This window comes from Cornus florida, unplaced genomic scaffold, assembly GCF_030987335.1.
Source record: "Cornus florida cultivar Cherokee Brave unplaced genomic scaffold, ASM3098733v1 CherokeeBrave_3.0.0_Hap2_Chr11, whole genome shotgun sequence".
NCBI lineage: Eukaryota > Viridiplantae > Streptophyta > Magnoliopsida > Cornales > Cornaceae > Cornus > Cornus florida.
The window spans coordinates 124,835,488-124,854,487 of NW_026775581.1; the positions used below are offsets into that span (position 1 = coordinate 124,835,488).

The 19,000-nt window shown below is 35.0% G+C and overlaps 1 protein-coding gene across 1 annotated transcript; it reads right to left on the minus strand.

Annotated features, from left to right (window-relative positions):
• Positions 1–2,137: 2,137 nt before the first annotated feature.
• On the minus strand, positions 2,138–3,606 carry LOC132285392 (mitogen-activated protein kinase kinase kinase 20-like). Its single transcript, XM_059787570.1, has one exon. The coding sequence runs from the start codon at positions 3,478–3,480 to the stop codon at positions 2,398–2,400; it is 1,083 nt and encodes a 360-aa protein (XP_059643553.1). The 5' UTR covers positions 3,481–3,606; the 3' UTR covers positions 2,138–2,397.
• Between the last annotated feature and the right edge of the window lie 15,394 nt (positions 3,607–19,000).

The window sequence follows — 19,000 nt, forward strand, 5'->3', positions numbered from 1 at the left end:
TGATTATTTCTGACTTGATCACAATAAAACATTTGTTTGACAAAAATAATAATTTAAATAAATAAATATATAAAAAATCATTTTATTTAAAAACACACGAAGACATTCGAATTTACTTTGTAATCAACCATAATCAATACAAAATAAATACAAGTAGCAATGATACAAATATTGAAAATATAACCCTCTAACTATTAATTACATAATTACCCAAAATGCCGGTCTATGTATTTCGAAGATTCCGCTGAATAAATCAAAGTAATTACTAATTAATAAAATAGTCTATACTTCTCCTATGCTTAAGAGTCAAATGCCATGACAGTGATAGGGAACAATTGCATACAACGGCTTTCGCACTATATCTCAACCTAACGTGGATCCAGTTCAAGTCTTAGTTAATAATGAGTCCATCTATAATTACCGACTATGAACTATTTATGAATACTATTTATGTTCATGTATTGATCGCTATCACATACACATATAAATATCTCTTGTAATCAAGTGAACACTATTAATTCCATAATGAATCGAAACATAATACATTGAATTCACCAATTGTATAAAGCATAAATATTTCACATATGTTAGGAACTTATGTCACTTTAATCCAAATAAGAATTTGCTATCCCAGAGCATATAAATCCCAACATATCCATCTTACAGGCCTTTTGTAATAGTAGTCTCTACAATATCTTGTTGGTCTAAACTATTCTGGCTTGTCTACAGTGGACAGTAAAGCCTTGTGTTTGCATCATTTCTAGTGTAGGGTTGCTAATGGATTGAATTATTCATCAGTTCGAGTTTGCTTGCATGATTGTTCATTTAGAAGACAAACGAGCTGAAATTCAATTCTTTAAGATTCATTTTTTAGTATACTGTATACAAGTAAACTAGACGTGTTGTGGACTCTTGGGTAAGCTTTTTAGATTTGGGGACATAACCTATAGAATCTCAATACTTCAAGTTCACGTGTGTTTTACTTTACTCGTTAAAACAATTTATATTGATCGTATTATAGTCGTTCTGTTAATTAAGAACAACTCAGATCTATATGAGATCATTGTTCATCTTATAAATTTATACTATGCTTGAGAGTGTATTGAATTAACACCTTATAATTGAAATCGGAGAAAAATTAGTTCAAATTACGTCTCGGTTGATACTTGTTATAGTCAGGGATCTGCCACTATGAATTCATGATATTGTGTGGGGTTCCTTGATATTGAGGTGTCAAGGTGCTCAGGAACTGTTTGAGGAAGAGGAAAAACTTGAACAATCGGTGGTTGGAGAAAGTCAGTCTGGGATCATAACGCCAGTTCGGATCAATGCAAAATTGATTGAGTTGGAATCTTAATTTGAATTAAATTTACTTCAATTCTAATATTGGAGAGTCAGATTTGATACTCTCAAACACGTAATTCATGGTACTGTGATAACTGCAGATTTAGAAAGGTTACACTATTCACTAACCAAATGCCACTCTCTTCATTATCGTAGTTAGAGAAGTCTGTGCATGACCATACAAAGAAATAGCCTGTGATTTGTTGAACTGAAGATACACTCGAACACAATATGTAGCCATTGATCTCTGTTTCGCATTGTTTGGCTAGACAAAGTGATCACTGTGTTGAGATGTCTCTTATTTTACCTTTATGACTGCTAAATCAAACATTGGGATACTGACATATATTTAACATCATTTTGTGAAAATGATGAAAATCAACATGGTTAGAAAACTTTGAAACAAATACATTGTAGTCTAATGGCACTTTCTAATATTTCAAAGTAGGAAGTTGATGATTTAAGCCCGTAAAAAACTATGTGGGTGTGTGTGGTGTGTAAGCGCGTTTCCATTCCGTTGGAAAAATAAAAATAAAAATTGAAACTGTCATTAATATTTGAGGGGTTGCAGGCTTGCAGAAAATTGGAGAGCGACCATGGGCTGGAAGCCCAGCCTGGTATGCACAAGTCTAGTGATGGGCTTAGAATTTTTTGCTTAAATTCATTAGAGACTCTACTTTAATGCACAATCTAACTCAATATACCACTGTTCAAAAGTACTTGTTCTCAATAGATCATAGCCTTTAAATTGTAATGAATCACACAATAGTATCATATGTAATACACATTCAACTACACAACTGAAACTATAATTTTCTGGGGAAAAATAATTCAACAACTTGAATTTCATGACAACTGCACTGTACACTTAGTCATCTGAGTCCTGAATCAGAACCAGTCAACGATGTCAAAACACTAACAACATCCTTTGTGTCTAAAGTCTAAACCTACCAATATGTTTCAGTAGTATTTACAATGTGTTGAATAAAAAATCTTCCAATCAATGAATTTGCTCAACCTTATGTGTCACCCCAACTCACCAGCAAACTCCCATTACCTTACAGTGACCCAACTGTCTGAAACAGACCAATCAGGTCTCTGATTGCCCACCAGCTGCCGGATTCTATCCACCGGCGAAGTATACAATGACCCACAGGACAAATTCAGCTCACATTCAAACCTAGTGTCAGATATCTGCGAGTACTCCGGTGAGGGCAAATAAGTAGTCGACCATGTCGGTGACGATTGTGTGGATTCCCAATCAGGAAAATCAAATTGAGTTGTGGGTGATGTAGACCATTCGTGATCGCCACCATGAACGGCCACAAATGGATGATTTAGCAGCATCTCAGCCGTCCATCTCTTTCTCGGGTCCTTCACGAAACACTTTTTCAAAAAATCTTTCCCTTCCTCTGATAATTTGAGAGGAATCTCCGGCAACTCCTCACCGAACCCAATTCTCATCAGCAGTGCCGGGATGCCGGATTCCGGCAGGTGACTCCACGCCGGAGCTCCGGTCACCATCTCAGCCACCAAACACCCAAGCGCCCATATATCTGCCGGGGCCTCCAATTCGATGCCCGCAACCATCTCCGGCGACATATACAACGGCGTACCTTTAAACTCAAACCCCTTATTCTCTCTCTTAACTCCACCTCTCTTGGCCAGGCCAAAATCCGCAATCTTTACAACATCATCTCTACCATCCTTACAAGAAAATAAGAGACAGTTTTGAAGTTTAATGTCGCAGTGAACGTACCCATTCTTGTGGATATAATTCAGCCCTTGAAGTATGCACCTCGTGTATCGCGTGACGTCAGATTCCGGCAATCGGCGATCGGGTGAATTTATAATCTTGTCAGATAAAGCACCCCCTGAAGCGAATTCCAAGAGAACATTATACAATTTCTCACCCTTTTCGAAACTATAATTGTCGCCGAAGCACCGAATAACATTAGGGCAATTGTTGAGCTCATCCAATATCGATTTTTCGCTCATAAGCGAAGCAGAGTGCGATAACCCACAAGATTTGACAGCCATTAATGGAGGAATTTGAGGAGTTTGGCTTTTGGGTATTGCTAAATTTACAGTTGCAAAGCTTCCATGACCGACTGTATCACCACGAACCCACTCCATGGCCTTGAAGGATTGTCTCTCTGTTTTTTTTTTTCGCTTTCCTATTACGAACGGAGAATGTAAGTCACAAGACTCACAACCAATCTGTTTTACTCGGTTTTGGAGACTTGTATATATAGTAGATTTCAGTTTACATGATGACAAGGTTATATATATATAATTTATATATGTGTGTGTGGTTTTTATAATTGAAGCACGTGATGGGGAAGTATAATATATCTTCCTAATTTGGCTGAAATAGGTAGTCCCACGCGGTTGATATGGTTGGAAAAAAATCGGGAATCATCAAAAGGAAAAATAATAATAATAATAATAATAATAAATTGGGAAGCATCAAAGATTTTTATTAGGGGGAGTCCCACGTGAAATCGGATTGCGATAGTTTAGATTGTGAACTGTGGTTGGAATGATTGGAATGGCTATACTACCACTATTTTGTAATTTTTTTCTTTCGTTTGTTGGGATACCATTGTACTTTTGCATGTTATGAATAAATTAATACTAATTTAATCTACTTACATAAAATTTTGTACCCTTTTTTTTAGATATTTTGTGGGCGTGGATGGACATCAAATATAAAGAAGTTCGGGGGGACTCGTAACTTAATAATCATGACTATTAGATACCATTCTTGGAATGTGGTCTATGTAAATCTAATGAGGTAAATTTTACAATCATTCATCATAAATTCATTTATTAATTTAATAGAAAAAATGGATGGAAAATATTTGTCTGTTCCATCATCAAGACAAATTGTGTCTTACACACTCATGTGTCCCAATAAGAAATTGACAAATCTTTTAAACTTAAAAAAATACAAAACATTAGTTATATTCATTTTGTAGGGTTAAACCCGACATAGATTGGATTTCGATTTCCATTTGATCTTAGCAGGGATTGATTCATTTTTTTTAAACAGGTATGTTAATAGATTATATTTGTCTAGCCGTGTAATTTTTCTTTCTTTCAAATAGCTTAAATCGAGTTTTGTATTTTTTTCAAAATTTGAGTTTTTTTTGCTTTCAAAAACAAAAACAATGGTTTCTATTCTGTTCTTTTTGCTTTCATTTTTATTTACATTCAGTTTTCATAAAAAGGAAAAATGTCAAAATTTGTTGATGGTAGATTTAAAAAATAGAGAAATAGAAATGGTTAGTTCAATTTTTTTAAGGATAATTTTCTATCTTAAGAAAATTAAAAATAATAGAAAAAGGTAGGAAATACAATTTTTCATGAGTTAATTAAAAATAACATTCAAAGTTGAGTGAGGAAAAAAAATAAATCTATCGAGTTTAACTATAAAAAATGGGTATAACCCATGTTTTGTATTTTTTTAAGTTTAAAAGAGGTGTCAATCTCGTATTGGGACGCGTTAATATGCAGGACAGATTGCAGGACATAATCTGTCTTAATGGTACAGGACTGAAACATTGTCCGTTTTGGATAGTCACAAAGTCATGTTTAGCAGTTGAAGTAGTTACATAATTGAAAAAAATAAAAACAAATTATAAATTTCCGCTATAATCTAATGAGGATGTATACACTTCCCACCAAATAAATAAAAAAACTAAAATCATGCCAAAATCAGCTAAAATTTTCCAAAATTTACATAATCTTATACTATCAGGATTAATTATATACAAATTTCCAAACCCCCTTTTCTTTTATACTAGTTTTGCATGATTTTTTATGAGAATATGACAAAGAAAACTGAAAACAGGGGCCATCCCGACCTCTCGAAGCAAAGTGCAAAAGAACAAAAAATTGAGCCGTATAAAATTAAAAACATCTTTTGTTTCTTCAAGAAAACGAAACCAATTAGCCCATCTTGCCAACCTGTGGAATAATAGATGGAATAAACTAAGTGCATATGAGTACTCAAATATTGAAGGCGTGACTCATGTGTAAGGACCACCAACAAATTAGAATCCCAAGCCCCAAATATGTTGTCATCATAATCTTGCGGACCACCAACTTATATTTTTTTATATTTTATTTTCGCTACCAATCATTTTAATGTGTTGTTTATAGGGAATTTTTGGAGGCTTGAACTATTAACTTTTTAATTGAAGTATACTCGGGACACCAATTGGGCTCCTATTAATACACACTAATTGCATATTATTCATAGTTCGTCGTATCAGTCTATACGCGACCGTATCGGTCGGTTCGCAATTCATTTTTCAAAGGTGTGATACAGTTACACACCTACATGAACCGGTCAATTCGATCGATTTACATCAATATTCTTCCGAACCCGTTACACCGCTATTGCGACTGATACTGCTACTCCGAACCATGATACTGACATTTTGTGCTGACACCCATTTTGGTAATTGGGTTTGGGCTTCAATTGGACTTGATGATCAATGATATAGTAATATAGGCCAAGAACATAAAGCCTGGTCAGTGATGATGTGCTAGGAGTTTGGGCCGAGAAGGATATCTGGGTCATGGAAGGTGATTGGATTGAAGGTGGTTTGGAATAGCATTTTAGTTGGAATAAAATCCATTAGTGCTATACATGAACAGTGACGTGGCAGTTCTCATACAACATAACGCTATATGCAAAGATGCTACATGGATAGAATGTTCTTGAACTTTATGTTAGATAAGATTTATGTGTTTACTTGAATTTTGAATTAGTGTTTATTTAGGAATGTTTAGTTTGAATTTATTTTTAGTTGGTTTATCGATAGGATTAGATTTTATTTGGAATTAGTATTTAGTTAGGATTAGTTTAATTTGAATAATTATGTGGTTGTATTAGAATATAACTAGGATGCTTGTATTTAGGAATTTGTTTTACCATTTATTCTATAAATAAACAGAGAGGCACTTTAGGAATTTGTTTTACCATTTATTCTATAAATAAACAGAGAGGCACGCTGTACAAAGGGTCCAGCACCCTCTGAATCCTTATTATTATTTGTTTGTTTCTTCAAGTCTTTCTAAGAATAGCATCCTTGCTATTTCTTCTTCATCTCTATTTCTTTATCTCAATCTCTCAGTATCTCTCTCTTTCTCTCTCTCTCTTCTTCTCTCCTTATTATTTCCTCTTCTTTTCTTGTTATATCCATTATCTTCCCCTTTCTATTCTCTTGTTACGTTACTATAATTTGTTTACAGAAAGTCCTTTTAACTAAGGCAATATTGAACTCATTTAGGAGTTTATTTGTTCTCTATCTCCTAAAATCGCCTGAAGTCAACATTCCCTAAGAGACTAAAAGTTGACAATTCACAATTGAACCATATATTTGGTTCTGGCACGCCCGTTTTCCATCAATTTAAGATCGGCTCTAGCCAACCGATTTTAGGGTTAACATTTTTGGCACGCCCGATGGGACCCATCAGGTGAGTAAGTTATAGTAAAGATGCCTCCTAAGCTAAGAGGTTCGAAAGGCGTGTATACAGGAGATAATACTGACGAAGAAAATCCACAGATCGGCGTAGGCGATGATGCCGATTCTTCTATTCCATTCGACGTTCCTTTGGGTCGGGTACTGGAATCGATATGCAAAAATTCGATGCCCAGCAAGCATAGATCGGTGAGGTGAGATCTCAAATGGCAGAATCAAATCAGCTTTTGGTTTCTCAAATTCATGAGATGAGGTCGATGACAGGGGAGTTAAACCAAATGGTGTACACTCAGTTGGCGAAGATGAGTCAGAAACTTGAAACAAATGTACCAGCAATCAAAGCCAAGAAAATCGGCATGATCCCGCTGAAGCATCTCATTTCAATGAGTCCATATTCCAGCGTATGAAAGCACCATTAATACATATATCCCAAAGACCACGAACATGCATTATACCGCCAAGTGCAGGACTTGGTATTACAATCAGCAATGTGCCGAATCATACCAGTATATCAGCAAATCAAAACCGAGACAATCGGCATGATCAAGCTGAAGTATTTCATATCAATGAGTCCATATTCCAGCGTATGTCAGCACCATTGATACATATATCCCAAAGGCCTCGAACAGGCATCATACCGCCAAGTACAGGACTTGGTATTACAATCGGCAATGTGCCAAATCATACACTCGGCATGCCGATTGGGAATCCACCAATCTTACCAAATCCGCTGGCAGTAACTACTGTGCCAGTATATCATCCACCAGTGAATAATCAGCATAATCAAAATGTGCAGCATCCACATGTGCAGCCGATTCCACCAGTGAGAGATCAACAAGAAGTGATAGGAAACCTAAACCAAGGTAGTGCTAATCTATTGATACCACCAGCGGCTGCCGGGGGGCAAGTAAATGCCGATCCACAAAGAGAGTGGGTTAATCTATTCATTTCATGGCACCCAAATGATCCTCCAGGAAGAAATGCAGGGATCGATAGGGCTCAGATTTTCGCTTTAATACAGGCCGAAGTGGCACAGGGTTGCAGACGTGCTCGGCCAATATACAGAAAGCCCTATCCTGATCACGTTGATGCCTATGAGTTGCCTAGAAATTATCGATATACTGATTTTTCTATATACAGTGGTGAAGAGAATTTTTCTACGGTGCAACATATTGCGAGGTTCATAGCACAATATGGTGAAGCAAGCCCAAGTCCTTGGTTGAGGATGAGATTATTCTCTAGTTCTCTTACCGGGGCGACGTTTGAATGGTATAGCAACTTACCAGCCAACTCTATTCAGACTTGGGATGAAATGGAGGAAGCCTTCCATACCCAATTCTACCGAACAGAGGCAGAGGCTACGCTGGCAGACATATCCCGTTTATCTCAGTTGCCGAGCGAATCGGTTGAAACTTTCGTGGCCAGGTTCAGAAAAGCTAAACTCAAATGCCGAGTAAGTTTGCTAGAACCAGAATGCATCAAGTTGGCATTAAACGGTTTAGACATTGAACATCGCAAGAGGTTTGATGGGGTCGAGTTTCAAGATCTCTTCGATTTGGCAGACAGAGCTTCTCGGTATGAGGTTCAACTAAAGAAGAAAAGAATTATTAAGTGGCTTACCTTCCCAATTAAGCCTGGTGAAGAGTCTCGGCAAGATAATTCTAGCAACAGTCATGTAAAGGCGAAAAAGCAAAATCGGCTAGAATATATATCTAGCCGATTCCATTCCCAAAATCGGCATCCCTCAAAAATAAAAATTATAGAAGAGGTCTTCGCTACTGATGTTGCCGAGTTAGATGATGATGATTGGAGGATTCCTTACATCTTATTCTTACCACATCCAACTCCAGAAGCCGATCGAAAAATAAAAAGAAGTGCAGTCGATTACGTACTTATGGATGGAGATCTTTATAGAAGATCGGCTGATGATGGTCTACTATTTCAATGTTTTAGTAAGTTTGAAGGTTTAAAGATTATGGCAGAGGTACACGAAGGAATATGTGGAGCTCACCAAGCCGGCATCAAAATAAGATGGTTGATACGCCGATATGGATATTATTGGCCTGGAATGAGGAAAGATTGCATGACCTATGCAAAGGGTTGTACAGATTGTCAAAAGCATGGCTCAATGCAGTGGGTTCCAGCAATAGAAATGCAATTATTAGTCAAACCATGGCCCTTCAAAAGTTGGGTCATGGACTTAATCAGTAAGATTAATCCTCCTTTATCAAAGGGTCATCATTGGATTATTTTAGCTACCGATTATTTCACCAAAAGGGTAGAAGTCGAGGAATATGTATCAGTAACTAGTAATACTGTTATACAGTTTTTAGAGCGACATATCTTTTACCGATTTGGTTTATCAGAAACAATTGTTGCCGATAATGGATTTGTGTTTCGAGCAGGCTCAAGGGAATGGCCAGGCTGAGGCTTCGAATAAAGTTGTAATTGAAATCATTATAAAAATGATAAAGGACAAGCCGAGGCGTTGGCATGGAACCTTTTCAGAAGCCTTGTGGTCTTATAGAAATTCAAAGTGAACAAGTACAGGAACAACTCCTTATCGGTTAACCTTTGGCCATGATGCTGTGTTGCCAATGGAGTTAAATGTAAAATCAGCAAAGGTAATGAAAACTTACGACAAAAGGGTGAAGTTCAAGTCATTTGCAGAGGGTGATATGGTTTGGCAAACAATTCTCCCACCTGGAAAAGTAGACAGAACTTATGGCAAGTGGTTACCTACATGGAATGGACCATATATAGTTCATCAGGTGTTGCATGGAGGTGCATATAAGTTGAAGGATTTGGATGGTGAGGTGCATGAAAGACCAATAAATGGAAGGTATTTGGAGAAGTATCAATCTACTATTTTTGAACTTTTGGAGGAAAAGAAAGCCTCTAATGAGTCAAATATAGAGGGTGAGTGTTCAGCTTAAGCCATTTATGAACCTGAAATAATGATGACAGTGGGTGGTTCTATGGTGTGTATATCAACTTGATACAATGGGTGTAATTTAAATTTTGGAAGCCCAAGGGTTAAAACGACTACCAAAATTAGGGGGCATTGTTGACACCCATTTTGGTAATTGGGTTTGGGCTTCAATTGGACTTGATGATCAATGATATAGTAATATAGGCCAAGAACATAAAGCTTGGTCAGTGATGATGTGCTAGGAGTTTGGGCCGAGAAGGATATTTGGGTCATGGAAGGTGATTGGATTGAAGGTGGTTTGGAATAGCATTTTAGTTGGAATAAAATCCATTAGTGCTATACATGAACAGTGACGTGGCAGTTCTCATACAAAATAACGCTATATGCAAGGATACTACATGGATAGAATGTTCTTGAACTTTATGTTAGATAAGATGTATGTGTTTACTTGATTTTTGAATTAGTGCTTATCTAGGAATGTTTAGTTTGAATTTATTTTTAGTTGATTTATCGATAGGATTAGATTTTATTTGGAATTAGTATTTAGTTAGGATTAGTTTAATTTGAATAATTATGTGGTTGTATTAGAATATAACTAGGATGCTTGTATTTAGGAATTTGTTTTACCATTTATTGTATAAATAAACAGAGAGGTACGCTGTACAAAGGGTCCAGCACCCTCAGAATCCTTATTATTATTTGTTTGCTTCTTCAAGCTTTTCTAAGAATAGCATCCTTGCTATTTCTTCCTCATCTCTATTTCTTTATCTCAATCTCTTAGTATCTCTCTCTTTCTCTCTCTCTCTTCTTCTCTCCTTATTCTTTCCTCTTCTTTTCTTGCTATATCCATTATCTTCCCCTTTCTATTATCTTGTTACATACTATAATTTGTTTACAGAAAGTCCTTTTAACTAAGGCAATATTGAACTCATTTAGGAGTTTATTTGTTTTCTATCTCCTATAATCGCCTGAAGTCAACATTCCCTAAGAGGCTAAACGTTGACAATTCACAATTGAACCATATATTTGGTTCTGGCAGGCCCGTTTTCCATCAATTTAAGATCGGCTCTAGCCATCAATTTAAGATCGGCTCTAGCCAGCCGATTTTAGGGTCAACATTTTGTAGCCAAGCCTATTGACATTGCAAATAGGTTATTGAAAATTAAATGTGTATAGAGAATAATGTTTATCCAATGTATTCAATTTACAAGAAAATATAAAATTTTAACATAGAAATCAAGTAAAATAACAATAACAAGTGATTTTAGGGTCAACATTTTGTAGCCAAGCCTATTGACATTGCAAATAGGTTATTGAAAATTAAATGTGTATAGAGAATAATGTTTATCCAATGTATTCAATTTACAAGAAAATATAAAATTTTAACATAGAAATCAAGTAAAATAACAATAACAAGTGTTATTTGTGTAAATAATATTGATGAACATTTAACTAAATGATGCATGTGATTCGCCGGCACATTATTTGCAGATAATTGGAGATTCTAAAGTGGTTAATAGATAATTTTATTATTATTATTTTTTTATAAAATAAATAAATAAATTAGTCCAACTGTAGTTACATATAGTGGAAGCAACTTATTAGTGGTGATGGCACTGTCGGTTCCAGAATGTGAGCAGAGAGTCGGTGCAGGAAGGAGAGCGAGATCACGTTTTTGGGTCTGTTAAATGTAGCAATCCACATGTTGGTGCACGTTCCTAATTTCTACAACCATCATCAACAAATTATTTAAAGATTACGACACCACGTGTTTCAGGTCCTTGGGAATTGGGATTTTATTGGGCCTTTTTGCTTATTATATAAGACATGTTTTTATGAGTGTGTGTGTGTATATATATATATAATACATACACAAACATGTGTATGTATTGTATTATTTTGGATTAGAATATGAGATTATTATATATGGTCGTTTTCGGCTTTGTTTAGAGCAAGTAGCAAAGAGGACTCAACTGTTCTGTTCCTAACAATTTCTGGTAAAAGGAGGCTGACCAGTTGGTCCTCTTTCGCCTACCACCGACGCTGTGGACCGGTGGCTGTGTCTCACATACAATGCATCCCCCTTTTAAACATGCTTGATTTGTGGAACCAAACTTGATGCCAAAAATAAGATCATCATGTCTTTCATGGGTTTTTATTGGAATATTTAAATATTCAATCCATGAATTACTAAATTTAACAATGAATTATGCATGTTAATATTGTGACCATCATTAGGAGAATTGCTAAAAGTTATGTATATCAAATGCACTTTGAGTAAAATTATGAATGCCAACAGTAAAATATACAAAGCTAACAATATTTATATGATGTAAGTAGCTCGTTGCAAATGGTATTAGAACTAATTTGAAATCGAAAATATTGAGAACGTGTACAAAAGCCCATTAAAGTTTCGCCAACAAAGACATCGTTAAGTCGCAAGAGAAAATAATTGTGACATCTTACATTGCGTGTACAGAAGTTTGATGACATTATATATACACACACGTGGATATGTAGCTCCTAAACAGTTTTGATACTAAATGAAAAAGGTTGAAGGAGATAGATTTTATTCTTTCCGTAGAGGAAATGAGTTCTTGTTGATCTTGATCATTGACAATCCACTGAAAAGCCCAAAGATATCAAAACATGAATCTATCTGTATTCATTTCAGTACATGAACCTGTTGTATTTTGGGTGATAGCCATCAGAATTATGGGTGATTTGGATGGGTACAGAAAAGATAAATTGAACCATGTGGCTGGGCGTTGAACCGCCAGTTTCGCGGCATGTGAACTACTCTTCTAGTGGTTGGATCCTGCTTTCCGCTCACTTCCACTCCATACCCTTTGCTGCTAGTGGACCCTTCACGCCACCAATGTTTGATTTGACTTTGCGGTAATCCTACACCGCTATTTAGATTGTCATGTAATATCAAACTATTACATACTATTTTTTTCGTCTCATATTAATAATTTTTTTTTTTTTTTTTGCCTTTTATATGTTTCCAATTAATTATTCTTTTTAAAAAGTCAAAGCATATTTTCTTTATATTTTCATCATTATCATTTTTTTCTTTAAAAAATTTCAAACTTTGTAACTATATATATTTAAATTAAAAAGAATAATTTGATAATTTTAAAAAGGAACAATGCATTAATTGCATGTCCCCTTAAAAACTCCAATTTTTAAATATGGACTTCTATTGTGGGACGGAGGTAATATTTTGTAATCACAATTTTATGCAAATAAGTAAAATCAAATCAAATAGAATATTATTGTGACAATTAATATAAACGAGTTCAAACTGCCTTTGATTTGTTTTCAGAAATCAATGGTTTGACTACAATGTCTTATTGGGCTTTAAGGCTCTAATTATTGGAGTTACACAAAATACGAATTGATATTTGTAGCATTACTAGTGGATGCAAATACATAAATTATCGGAATTGTGATACCACAATTTTATCCTTTTTCATAAAACATGTATTTCGTTTAACTAATTTTTACTATACAATTATGCTTAAATAGAAAGAATATAAGAAAACAAAGTTTATTTCAAAGTCACGTTATTTACTATACATTAAGATAAGTTAATGCTCTTTTTCTTGCATAACATCATCTCAATTTTATAGAGATTTGTTTTTTATTGCTAACATTTTTTAAAGAAATATTAATTGGTTAAATGTTTTGGGAGCACTGATTTTGATTAAAAATAAATAATATTGTGTCTTAAAAGGTATTAATTACAAAATATTGGAAGGAGAGAGTGAAATTTGTATTTTATTGAGAAAGGCAATCATAATTTAGTAATAAAGGGTAATACAATAAATTTTTTCATTTTTTATAGAATATATACTATTTTAAAATTTTGCTTAAAAGTAGACTTTTTTGTTTCTTATAAAATTTTTAATCTTTTTATTTTATTTTCTTTGAACACCTGTATCGGCCCCACATCATACTTACCATTCAAGTCATGAGTGCGGTGCAAAAAGGAGATTTCAAGGTCACTGCCAAAGCGACTATATCCCGAGAACTTTTAATCCTTTTATTAGAATTTACATTTTTTGAGGTATGAATTAATATTGTATTTTAGTAACTTCCCAATTATAGAAAAAAAAATTAGTAACATCAATTGAGAGAATTCAATCGAAACGCTTCAAAGCTTTGAGTTGCCTTCTTAATCAATTTGGCAATTCGCCTTTGGTATTCATCTGGTTAGGTGTCATGTAAATTTACAACAAAAATAAAAAAATAAAAAATAAAAAATAAATAAAATACAGAAAATGAACTATCGAAAACTCGCACATACTTCTTAAAGCATCCTAAACCCTCTAAAATATCAAAAGTTACAAATACCGTCCCAACCGTCCACTTCGCTCTCACCAACATAAAAAATCAAAGGTTACCAACCTTGTCATTCTCTTCACCACAGGCACTCGACCCCCACACCCCTCCATTTTGCTGGTAGTTTTTCTCCTCGCCTCTTAATTTTAATAGTACATCTTTTCGAAAGATGCCAACCGTGATGTAAGAGGGGGTGTCAGGTGTGGGCCTACACTATCGAATTCCGGAGATGCTTGCTGATAAAATGTTTAAATTCGGACAATATATCATAACTCTTTGGAATATTTCAACTTCATATACTTGTTCATAAAGTCGAGCATTGCCACAAACCTGTCAATGCAATAAAGCATACCACCTCATAACTATTCCAATGTTAATTTGCCATCAAAATCCAGCTCAAATTACCTAATTCCTAGGCCTTTCTATGCATGATTTTGCATTGTGGGTGTTGGTATCAAAATTTGGCAGCCATCTCAATAATGACGTGGACCAATGACAGGGTAACAAATATTTTCAACATGGCACCATGAGAATTGGCCATATGAAAATTATTGGAGAAAAAGGAGGTGATCCGTGGAATTATATTTGATATATTGTTTGGTTGCGAAGCTAAATGGTAGGTTGCTAAATTTTAGCAACAAATAATTGATTACTTCATAGCATATATTTCCTGACTTATAGGGAAATATTGGAATTTGACGGTGGGTCAATAACTAAAGCTCTACAAATAAGGAAGGAAAGTTGAGTTATTATATGGAAGCTCCAATTTTGACTTAGTTTAAGGCAAATAAGGAATATGAGTTTTGACTAATTCAAAGGGAAGCCGGCGATGATGGAGAAGAATCTGTATATTATAGCTGGAGATGGGAAGTTTATTTGAAGAAAAAGAGAAGTCAACATCAAACCTAGTTTGATTTTGAAGAGAGAGAAAATCAAGGAAGGAGAGATTTTCTAGCAAAAAGTTAAGAAAATAAGTTGAGAAATAATTCTATAAATAGGAAAGTTGTAATCCTATTCCAATTTGTCTAGCACTACCCACAAAATATGAATAAAAATCCATTCAATTGACTCTACGTCATCTTATCAATTTATTCATTTCTTTTGTCCAAATGGCAAATTTCATTCAAATAATATTCAATTTATTTATTTCTTTTGTCCAAATGGCAAATTTCATTCAAATAATATGAATTCTAGTAACTTACTTTTCTTTTGCAATGCTTTAACTATGCTATTTACATTATTCATGCAAACGGATTCAATGGCCAATCTTTAATCAGATTCGCGTCATGTTAATTCGGCCAGTTTATTTTACTCATTTACTTTCCATGCAATTTCCATTCTGTCAATTTTAAATATGTTATTTCAATTTAAAATTGTTTTAAATTAAATGACAATTGATCAAATTCTTGTCACTACATTTTGTTATGATATTTTAATTCAAAATGTTTGTTTTATTAAGTTAAATTGAATGATAATCGATTAAATTCTTATCCTTCATCTCATTGGCAATCGATTAAATTCTTGTCATCCATTTCATTGGCAATTGATTAAGTTCTGGTCATCCATTTTAATTCAGCCATTTACTTTTCAGTCAATTTTTATTCAGCCTTCTTTCTAGTGTTTCGTCATCAAATGAAGAAAAAGCATATTCATCATCCAACGGAAGTACTTTTTCTTTTCGACCGTTAGACCTTTTTTTCTCAGCCTCCTCACTAAACACATAAAAGAGATAGCTCTATCTGTCGATATTTTTTCGTGCCTCTATCTTTTGATTGACTATTTGAAGTGACTTGACCGATAGGTTGAGGAAGCTCCGGCAGGTCTTGGGCAGGAGGCATATTTAGGTCTGGCAGAACGGAAAACCGTCAATTTTCTTTTTAACACCTAGATAAAAAGTCCTTGTATCAAGACATAAAAGAACCTTGCGAGGAGTTTTTACTAGTCTTTCTCCCACACATTCGCCTGAGAGTCAGCAATCGGAAAAATGGATACGCTAGTGTTCGAATGATAATTTTGAGTGTTTTATACAAATACTCTGGCACATCCGCAAGAGTCCATAGACCGGCGTAAGACCAAAAAATCGCGCGAACAGTGTGTTATAGCTCCACATTAATTTTCATCCGGTATTTTTTAGCCTGAAGAGTTTTTGCCCTACTGTTTTACCATTTGAATCCAACTTCCGTTTGGATTGTTGTTTTAGATTCGGTTAATCTGCATTGATATAACAAGGTGCAGAGGACATATATTTAGGAATATTTAGATTTATTTATTTTCCATCCTCATCAAACTTCTGCTGGAACAATGCCACACCACAATGGCCGCTCGATCTGTACATAAAATAAAAGCCACCTCAAGTAATTGCTATTGACTCAGGGAATTCCTCTAGTTCTCACTAAGGGGACTTTAATTTCTGTTTGGAGTTTAACATCCGTCAACAGACAAATATTAAGACTCTGTTTGTTTGGAGGTAAAAATATTTATAGAAAAAAAAAAAAATTAAATACAATATATATATATATATTTTTATTTTTTGGTGTTTTGCAAAGGGCGAAGGCCTAGATAGATGTTGCGAAATAATCCATCAGGGCGTAAAATAACTTGTCAAAAATTGATGAGTAAGTTATTTTTTTTTTTTTTGTTCGTAAATATTTTAAAACAATCAAACACAAGAAAATGAAAAATTATTTTTTTAAAAATATTTTAAATCCAAACAACTGGAGCCTAATAGTAGTATGAAATGACTTTTACATAATTCGGGATCCCGTCTGTGGAGGGAAATTTCCCCACCAAACGGAGGGCTCCTCTAGTACACCGCTGAGCAAAAGAGTCAGCCCAGGGAACTGGTCCAAAAGGTGAAACCCAACCCTAAAACCGGCCCAAAAGTCAAAGGAGAGCCTCATACACAAATAGGCCCAATAGCAAATGTACAACCCAGTTGGCCCAAAGCAAAGTCTTGACCGGGTGATAAATAAACGCATGAACGAAAAAAAAGGAAAAGATCAGAGATCGATTGATATTTAAAAAAAAAAAAAAAAAAAAAGTCCTAAAAAAGGGCTCCATTACCGTAACAATATACAATATAAATACATACGGGTAAAATACCCAAATAAAGCAAGCTGGTCACGGCCACCTGATCCTTCTTCTTTCTTCCGAATAATTTCTGAGCATCTAGTAATTTTTCATTGTTCTTGATTGAGTGATCGAGCATTAAAATTCTATTCTGTCCGAGATTTTATGCATCTACACTGCCCATAAAACATTCTTACAGCCTATGAAACTACTGTAAACAGCTTGATTATAATTGAATTTTGATTGAGATTTGTCGACATAGCTCCTATTTAACATAATTTATGCTCAGTTCAGAATGGAGGATAAGAAGATGCTTGATCGGAAATGTTTCATCCCGTTAGACTTGACTGAGCTAAGACCCGGAAAGGGTCGACTTTTCCCTTTTGCTCGAGAAATCTCAGTGAGCTCAAAGATGAAAACAGCAAGTTCAGAATACAACCTGTAAATTTCCCCAAATAGGGACACCACGAAAAACACAAATAGGAGGGAGAGAGAGGAGAGGTATCATAAGGAAAAGGTAAAAATTCTTTCCCTTGTGCTTTATAGTTGAGTAGAAAGGGATTGAAGAAGGGGATGGGAAATTGCCAAAACAGGAGGAAAACTATTAAGCAAAACTATTAATTCCATTAAACGAACTTCATGGTCTGTTTCTTCATTCCACGCCTTCTGAAGATCAGTGAAGGAGAATTTGAAATGAAGACACGGACAGCTAAAATACTGGACTATCTACACAACTACTAAGCCAGCAAAAACACGTTTTGGTAGAAATCCAATCATAGCTAGACAATAAGCAATTAACGCAATATACAGGTCGGGTTAGACACAACCTAGCCTATTTTCACATACGAGAGAAGATGCAACACTCACCACTAGCAGCCAAAGCATGAGCCCTTTTCAGTGGACCATCCATGACCACTCAAGCATCATTGTTCCCTACTCACGATTAGTGAGTGTTCTTCCGTCTTTCCCAACTATCTCTACAAAATGTGTGAGATAAAGAAACAACACCCTCACCGCAACCAATCTGTTTCCTCGTGACATTACCTCTCCCGAATTCAATTTCTATTCTCACAATGATTAACAAAAGGATAAGACTACTAAAATTTCAGACTTAATTCCCAACAATGACATCTTAGCTATTACAACAAATTTTCATTATCAAGCCTTCTAAGAATGGGGTATGGAATATTACTGACCCAAATAGCTACACAAATAGTTTACTCTTAAAAGTTAAACAGAATAATTTCCAAAACTAAACACTAATTCTAAAACAAAACTTCAATTCTTATTCATGTCTTGAACATGAATGAGTACTTATTCTTGAGGATATAGACAAATACCTATTCTGCTTTTGCTGATATACTTGACAACCACTCTATTCACATATATGTCAAAAATTATACTCTCTCACCCAGGTGCCTACTGAAGTGTCTTCTTCATTTGGACAGGAACTTTGGAGTTTGGAAATGATTCTGGCTTATGACATTAAAGATTCAGGGAAAAGCTGCTTCCAGATTGATGTTGAATGTGCATAAGCAGGAAAACGGATGCCACTTGAGTGCGTGTTGGGTGCAAGTCAGGCGTGTAGGCACGCTTTCTGAAAATTGACCCGCCTCAGACTTCCTAGATGTGCGAAAAATTGAGCCTTACCATGCCATTTTTTTTTTTTGAACACAGCTTAAAATTTTGGAGCAAAACCACAATGGTTAGGCGATTCACAGATAGAAATGGATGGTTTCTTAACATAAGTAAAGCTAAAGAAGCACCATTTTAGCAAGTGCTGTTGTCAAAGAAACTTGACAGGTGAAAGGAA

Bases quoted from the DNA above. Each gene is read 5' to 3' on its own strand.
- LOC132285392 (XM_059787570.1), bottom strand. From the start codon at position 3,480: ATGGAGTGGGTTCGTGGTGATACAGTCGGTCATGGAAGCTTTGCAACT.